This window comes from Arachis ipaensis, chromosome B10, assembly GCF_059453495.1.
Source record: "Arachis ipaensis isolate K30076 ecotype BB chromosome B10, ASM5945349v1, whole genome shotgun sequence".
Taxonomy (NCBI): Eukaryota; Viridiplantae; Streptophyta; class Magnoliopsida; order Fabales; family Fabaceae; genus Arachis; species Arachis ipaensis.
In genome coordinates, this window is record NC_142435.1 from 43,054,112 (window position 1) to 43,062,694 (window position 8,583).

General features: G+C 40.1%; 2 protein-coding genes across 2 annotated transcripts; both read left to right on the forward strand.

Moving 5' to 3' along the window:
- The first annotated feature begins 2,864 nt into the window (after positions 1 to 2,864).
- Positions 2,865 to 4,211, forward strand: LOC107620558 (uncharacterized). Its single transcript, XM_016322699.1, has 2 exons — positions 2,865 to 3,803; positions 4,014 to 4,211. Exons 1-2 carry the CDS (start codon positions 2,865 to 2,867, stop codon positions 4,209 to 4,211), a joined length of 1,137 nt encoding a protein of 378 aa, XP_016178185.1.
- A 461-nt stretch (positions 4,212 to 4,672) lies between these two features.
- LOC148579845 (uncharacterized) lies at positions 4,673 to 7,396 on the forward strand. The gene is made up of 4 exons (XM_088491151.1): positions 4,673 to 5,035; positions 5,399 to 5,911; positions 6,008 to 6,340; positions 6,788 to 7,396. The coding sequence occupies exons 1-4, from the start codon at positions 4,673 to 4,675 to the stop codon at positions 7,394 to 7,396; spliced, it is 1,818 nt and encodes a 605-aa protein (XP_088347277.1).
- The last annotated feature ends 1,187 nt before the right edge of the window (positions 7,397 to 8,583 follow it).

Here is an 8,583-nt window from a genome sequence, read left to right on the forward strand (position 1 = left end):
TTTGAAAAAGATTTGAATTTTGAAATTTTAAAACTAAGATAAGATAAAATAAAAAATTTTAAAATAAAATCTGAATTTTTAAAAGGAAAATTCGAAAAATCAATTAAAATAAAGGAAAAAGATATTTTTGAATTTAAAGAGGAAAGAGAAAAACAATAAGATAGCACAAGACTTAAAATTTTTAGATCTAATGCTCCTTGTTTTCGAAAATTTTGGAGGGAAAACACCAAGGAACACCAAACTTAAAAATTTTATGATCAAGACACAAGGAAAACTCAAGAACACTTTGAAGACTCACAAGAACAACAAGAACAAAAGAAAGAACACCAAACTTAAAATTTTTAGAAAACCTCAATAAAATTTTCGAAAATTATAGAAAGATTGACAAGAAAACACCAAACTTAAAGTTTGGCACAAGATTTAATCAAAGAAAAATTATTTTTGAAAAAATATTTTAAAAAGAAGATACCCAATTACCAAGAACATAAACCAACGCTCTAGCCAATTGAGCTGTAAATGTAACACTTGTTTTAAAGAAGTATTTTTAATAACTAAGAATAAATTTTTTCGAAAACTAATGTTTTGAAAAAGCACAAGAAAAACAAGAAAAGAAATAGAACAAGAAAAACTAAAGATCAAACAAGAAAAATAAACAAGAACAACTTGAAGATCCAGGAAAAACAAAGAACACAAATTTGAAAATTTAAAGGAAAGTATAAAATATGCAATTGACACCAAACTTAAAATATAAAACTAAACTTGAACAGAAAAAAACTCAATTATTAGTAAAAGAAAAAATTTTCGAAAAACTTTTGAAAAAGAAAATAAGGATTCTAAAATTTTAACAAGAACAATAATAAAAGACTCAAAGACAAATCACAGATTAATAAAGAAAAATAAAAATCTTTTGAAAGATTTTTAAAAAGAAAGCAAAAGACTCTGACCCAAAAGACAAAATCTTCCTAATCTAAGCAACAGGATGAACCGTCAGTTGTTCAAACTCGAACAATCCCCGACAACGGCGCCAAAAACTTGGTGCACGAATTGTGAATCACACTTTTCACAACTCGTACCACTAACCAGCAAGTGCACTGGGTCGTCCAAGTAATAACTTACGTGAGTAAGGGTCGAATCCCATGGAGATTGTTAGTTTGAAGCAATCTATGGTTATCTTGTAAATCTTAGTCAGGAGGTCAATTATATTTATCAGTTTGAATTGCGAAAAGTAAAAGAGCATGAATTAAAATACTTGTTCTGCAGTAATGAAGAATATGTTGGAGTTTTGGAGATGCTTTGTCTTCTGAATCTCTGCTTTCTCCCTGTCTTCTTCTTCATGCACGCAAGGTTCCTCCTATGGCAAGCTGTGTGTTGGTGGATCACCGTTGTCAATGGCTACCATCCGTCCTCTCAGTGAAAAAGGTCCAAGTGCGCTGTCACCGCACGGCTAATCATCTGTCGGTTCCCACTCATGCTGGAATAGGATCCATTGATCCTTTTGCATCTGTCATTACGCCCAGCCATTGTGAGTTTGAAGCTCGTCACAGTCATTCAATCCCTGAATCCTACTCGGAATACCACAGACAAGGTTTAGACTTTCCGGATTCTCAGGAATACTGCCAATGGATTCTAGCTTATACCACGAAGATTCTGATTAAGGAATTCAAGAGATATTCATTCAATCGAAGGTAGAACGAAGGTGGTTGTCAGGCACGCGTTCATAGGTTGAGGATGATGATGAGTGTCACGGATCATCACATCCATCATATTGAAGTGCGAATAAACATCTTAGATAGAAACAAGCGTGTTTGAATAGAAAACAGAAATAGTTGCATTAATTCATCGAAACACAGCAGAGCTCCTCACCCCCAACAATGGAGTTCAGAGACTCATGCCGTCAAAGAGTACAAAATTCAGATCTAAAATGTCATGAGGTGCGAAAATAGACCTCTAAAAGTTGTTTAAATACTAAACTAGTAACCTAGGTTTACAGAAAATGACTAAACTATGATAGATGGTGCAAAAATCCACTTCTGGGGCCCACTTGGTGTGTGCTGGGGCTGAGGCTTAAGCTTCTCACATGCCTAGGCTGTTTCTGGAGTTGAACGCCAGGTTGTAACCTGTTTCTGGCGTTCAACTCCCATTTGTAACCTGTTTCTGGCGTTTGACGCCAGACTGCAACATGGAACTGGTGTTGAACGCCAGTTTACGTCATCTATCCTTGAGCAAAGTATGGACTATTATATATTACTGGAAAGCCTTGGATGTCTACTTTCCAACGCAATTGAGAGCGCGCCATTTGGAGTTCTGTAGCTCCAGAAAATTTGTTCCGAGTGCAGGGAGGTCAGAATCCAACAACATCAGCAGTCCTTATTCAGCCTGAATCAGATTTTTGCTCAGCTCCCTCAATTTCAGCCAGAAAATACCTGAAATTATAGAAAAATACACAAACTCATTGTAAAGTTCAGAAATGTGATTTTTAATTAAAAACTAATAAAAATATAATGAAAATAAATTAAATCATACTAAAAACAATGCCAAAAAGCGTATAAATTATCCGCTCATCACCGACCACCCTAACTCCCTATGATGGGTTAGGTGATCCGAAGAAATACATCAAGAAATTCACCTCCATAATGATAGTAAACAGTGCATCCGATAAAGTTTTATGTCGTTGTTTTCCATCTTACTTAGATGGTCCTGCACTTGATTGGTTTTGTTCTTTGCCTGCAGGTTCCATTTCTCGATTTTGAGACATATCAAAGCCCTTTGAGGAGCACTTCGCTGGATCAGGCATCTACCTACACGACTCTGATTACCTGAACACAGTCAAGTAAGGCCAGCACGAAAGCCTCAAGGACTATATGATGCGCTTCACAAAGATAGCCATAAGTATACCTAACCTCCACCCCGAGGTGGAACTACACGCCATAAAAAGCGGATTACGACCAGGAAAATTCCAGGAAACTATTGCTATGGCCAAACCAAAAACTATGGCCGAGTTCCGTGAAAAAGCTAAAGGACAGATCAACATTGAAGAACTCCGACAAGCTCGGAAAGTAGAAAAGCCTCACTATAGAGACGATGACAAAACACGAGACAGTAAGAAGAATTTCAAACCAATTCCACGATATGAGACCTACACCAAATTCAACACCAAGCGCGATGATATCATCAAGGAAATATTGAATTCGAAATTAATCAAGCCACCAAGAAAAGCTGGCAGTTACCCATATTCAAAAGGCACTGACCGATCAAAATACTGCTCCTTCCACCAGAAGCACAGACACAATACTGACGACTGCATCATCGCCAAAGACCTACTGGAGCGACTAGCTCGGCAGGGTCACCTAGACAAATACATTAGCGGCCACATGCAGTGGCGAGCACCTCCTTTAGGAGACCCAAGCTCGGTTACACAACATGGCCGAGATAGAGACCGACCGAACAATAGCCATCCTGAACTACCAACACGTACAATTAACTGTATTTCCGGAGGTTTTGCAGGAGGAGGAGCCACAAGCTCGGCAAGAAAAAGATCTTACCGAGCTATACTTTCCATCAACGCCGATCAAAGTCAACAGCAGCTGCTGCCGACATCTCCACAGATAACATTCCAGAAAGCCGATCATGACAACAGCGTAGCAAATCTGGACGATCCCGTCATAATCTCCCTACAGCTCGGAGATCTCCTAGTTAAAAAGGTGTTGCTCGAACCAGGCAGCAGTGCCGACGTTCTCTTTTACTCAACATTCCAGAAAATGAAACTGAGCAATAACGTCATCCAACCTTCCACTAGTGACTTGGTAGGATTCTCAGGTGAGCGAGTCCCGGTTATGGGCTCTGTGTGGTTACAAACCACACTCGGTAAGTTTCCTTCGTCAAAAACTTCAGACATTCAATACTTAGTTGTTGATTGCTTCAGTCCCTATAATTTAATACTTGGCCAACCTTTCTTAAATAGGTTCGGTGCTATAGTATCTACAATTCATCTTTGTGTTAAGTTCCCTTTGTAGGACAACACAATTGCAACCATTCACAATGATGCCCGAGAAGCCAGAGAATGCTACAACAATAGTCTCAAAAGACCTAACCGTAACACAAAAGCCCAGGTTCACAATATCGGCAACATGAATGACCAACACATGCTGGCCGACCTTGATCCCAGAGCGGGAACACTAGAAATTAAAGGCCAACCCCAACAGAAGACCTAGATAAAATCTATTTCACAGAAAACACGGACAAATTCACATACGTCGGCTCAACATTATCCTCAGAAGAAAAATCATCATTTCGAGCATTTTTACAGCAAAATGCCGACCTGTTTGCTTGGACCCCAGCTGATATGCCAAGCATCGATCCATCCATCATATCACACAAGTTAGCGTTAGATCCATCTGTCCGACCTATAGCACAGAAAAAGAGAAATCTCGGCCACAACCGAAAACAAGCTTCCCTAGAAGAAACCAAGAAGCTCATCAACGCGGGCTTCATCCGAGAAATCAGATTCACAACATGGCTAGCGAACGTCGTCATGGTTAAAAAACATAACGGTAAATGGCGCATGTGTGTTGATTTCACCGATCTCAACAAAGCATGTCCCAAAGATTCCTACCCTTTGCCCTCTATTGATTGTTTAGTTGATAATGCTTCTGGTTTTGAAAAACTCAGCTTTATGGATGCATATTCTGGTTATAACCAGATCCAAATGCATCCATTCGATCAAAATAAGACAGCCTTTATTACTGAATATGGAAACTATTGTTATAAAGTCATGCCATTTGGCCTTAAGAATGCAGGTGCGACATATCAACGTCTAATGGACAAAATCTTCGCCAAACAAATCGGCAGGAACATTGAGGTCTACGTCGACGATATGGTCGCCAAGACAAAGATCGGCAACAATCACCTTGATAACCTCACCGAAATCTTCGGACAGCTAAGAAAATACAACATGCGGTTAAATCTCGAAAAGTGTGCATTTGGTGTTCAAAGCGGTAAATTCCTCGGCTTCATGCTCACTAGCCGAGGTATTGAGGCAAATCCAGAAAAATGCCGAGCTATTTTAGACGTGACAAGTCCACACACCATCAAGAAAGTCCAACGGTTAACAGGGAGACTTGCTGCACTTTCTAGATTCTTACCTTGCCTAGCTTCTAAATCCTCAAGTTTTTTCCAAACTTTAAAAAATAAAAAAGCTTTCCAATGGACTGATGAATGCGAACAAGCATTTATAACTATCAAAGAAACTCTTTCAAAACCACCAATTTTACAAACCCCCCTACAAGGGGAGCCATTATTCTTATATTTATCTGTCACTAACTGGGCTATAAGCTCCGCCCTTGTTGCAGAAAGAGAAAAGAAATAGTTTCCGATCTATTTTACCAGCAAAACCTTACAGAATGCCGAGCTTCGATACCCGAGCATTGAGAAACTGGCCCTTGCCCTTGTCTTCTCAGCCAGAAGACTCCGACCATACTTTCAGAGCCATGAAATCCATGTTCGAACAGATCAACCTTTGCGGCAAGTCCTACAGAAACCTGAGCTGGCTGGCCGACTAGTAAAATGGTCGGTGGAGCTATCAGAATTCGATATCACGTACGAAGGACGAGCATCCATTAAATCCCAGTTTTTGGCCGACTTTATTGTCGAATTCTCAGTACCAAGTACAACTGAAGACTACATCGAATGGTCTTTATACGTCGACGGGTCCTCCAACCCACAAGGGTGTGGAGCAGGTATCATACTTGACGATGGCCGTGGTAACGTCATCGAACATTCCCTCAACTTCTCATTTAAAGCAAGCAACAATCAAAGTGAGTATGAAGCACTAATTGCCGGCCTTAGACTCGTGGCCGACCTAAACATCACCGAACTTAAGGTATATTGCGACTCCTTGCTTATCGTCCAACAGGTAAACAACTTATACCAAGTTAAGGACCCTTTGCTTTCTAAATACCTGGATGTCGTACAAAATTTACTTTCAAAATTTTCTAGATATGAAATATAGCACATACCAAGGGAGAGTAATGGCCGAGCTGACATTCTGTCTAAACTCGCCAGCACTCAACCAAATGGGTCATCACTTTATCAGTCAACACTACTTAAGCCAAGCATTGAACTAACACAAGTCTTAAGTGTAACACAGGAAGCAGATTGGAGATCCCCATACATACAGTATCTCCAAACAGGGATCTTGCCAGGCGACGTCGAAAATGCTCGACACTTCCGCCGACAAGCCTCATTTTTTACAATTTATAATAATTGCCTATATAGACGGGGATTCTCTCGTCTATTGCTTAAATGTCTTTGCAGAACAGAAACCGAGCTTGCACTTGGTGAGGCACATGAAGGGATCTGTGGAACACACCTCGGAGCCCGAAGTCTGTATTCAAAAATCCTCAGAGCTGGATCATATTGGCCGACAATACGACAGGATTGTCAAGTGAAAGTTAAAAGCTGTAACAATTTCCAAAAAAAAAAAAATAGTCCGATTACACATCTCCCGGCCGAACTCCTACACTGTTTCGAGGTTAGTTGGCCGTTCAACCAATGGGGCATTGATATCCTCGGACCTTTCCCCACAGCAGCAGGACATGTAAAATTCGTTGTGGTAGCAATTGATTATTTTTCCAAATGGATAGAGGCACAACCTCTAGCCAAGATTACATCACAACAAATGCTTTCCTTTGTTTGGAAACATATTATTTGTCGATTCGGAATTCCTCGGCACATTATCACAGATAATGGTCGCCAGTTTGCCGATAAAAAATTCACATCTTTTTTGTAGAACTTGAAAATCAAACAACACTTCTCATCAGTAGAGCACCCACAAACAAACGGGTTAGCAGAAGCCGCAAATAAAGTAATACTTCATGCTCTAAGAAAGAAACTAGATGATGCAAAAGGCCTCTGGGCCGAGCTTATCTCAGAGATCATATGGGGATACAATACAACAATTCACTCAACCACAAAGGAGACACCCTTCCGTTTAGTCTACAGTTCAGACGCAATGATACCAGTGGAGATCTCCCAATCCTCACTACGCACTGAATTGGCCGACCTAACTACACAAGACATAGCTCGGCAATCCGAGCTTGACCTCATTGAAGAACTCAGATCCTCCACAGTAGTCAAATATTTTGCCATGCAACAGCACATTGCCCGAAGATATAACCAGAGGCTTCATCCAAGATCATTCCGCGTAAATGACCTTGTGCTTAGGAAAACAGAACAAGCTAGGAAACCATCATCACATGGCAAACTAGCAGCTAATTGGGACGGCCCTTACCGAGTCACCGAGATAATCGTCAATGGAGCCTACAGACTACAAACCCTAGAGGGTAAAAATCTCCCTAACACTTGGAATGTATCTTCCTTAAAGTTATATTACAGCTAATACCAGGGACAGGCCAGTACTCTTTTTCCTACTACCAAGATTTTTCCACAAGGGTTTTGCTTGGAGAGGTTTTAATGAGGCTAGCCTACCTGGGCCTTTGGAATCAAAGGTTCTTCAATAAATATTTCATTTTTTCAACTCATCACTTTCTACATTTCTCGCTTCGTGCATAAACATATAATGCCGATCTATACTATCAACCCGATCATTCGGAAACAATCAGTCATTCTGACTGCCGACCTTAAAACGGAACCCGATCACTCGGAAACAATCAGTCATTCTGACTGCCGACCTTAAAACGGAATCCGATCACTCGGATGCAATCAGTCATTCTGATTGCCGACCTTAAAACGGAACCCAATACTGGGATACAATCAATGAATCCGATAGCAGACCTTATAACGGAAATTCATTCAAACAAATATTCAATCTTATCGCAAGCCAAATTTACCAAACAAATTACCGATCTAAATCGGAGTCCAGTCATTCCGAATTCAACAAATCCATCAGATCTCTTAGTAAGGATCAGAATGCTATGATCCTAACCCGACTATGCCGCAAATCTTAACAAATAACGGGCCGGACTAACAAACTGCCGAACAAACCCTTCGCAACCGAATACATGTTAACCGATTTTAAATCAAAATCATAGCCACCCACTAAAACACAATACAACTTTCATTCGGCATCACAAACTCGGCCTAATCAGGCCTCTACATGATACTTCTCCATCAAATTAATAAGCATTACACCATTAGTACCACTACTATATTTGGCATCAATGCCACATTCACAAACCAGAAAACCACCCACATATCATACAAACAAAAATATCATATTATAGTCATAACATGCAGAATACAGCATGTAACCTGAAATACCAACAGTTTGTTGTTCACAAAACAGCAGCATACATAATATCACAAAATTAAGAGAAAAATAAGTCTACAAACAGCAGCAAAAACTAAACATTTTCATCTCCTTGCTCAGCAGCACCATCATCTTCAACCATAACGCCATCCTGCACTATTTTGCCTGGATCCATTGCTGAGAAATCCACCTCGGGAGCTAGAAATCTCGCCTGAAGAACAGCCCTCTCAAATCCTTCAAGGAAGGAATCAAGAATTTCTCCTTGCTTGTTCTTCTCCACCTCCTTCAACCGAGCAGTAATCTCGATCATACGGGTA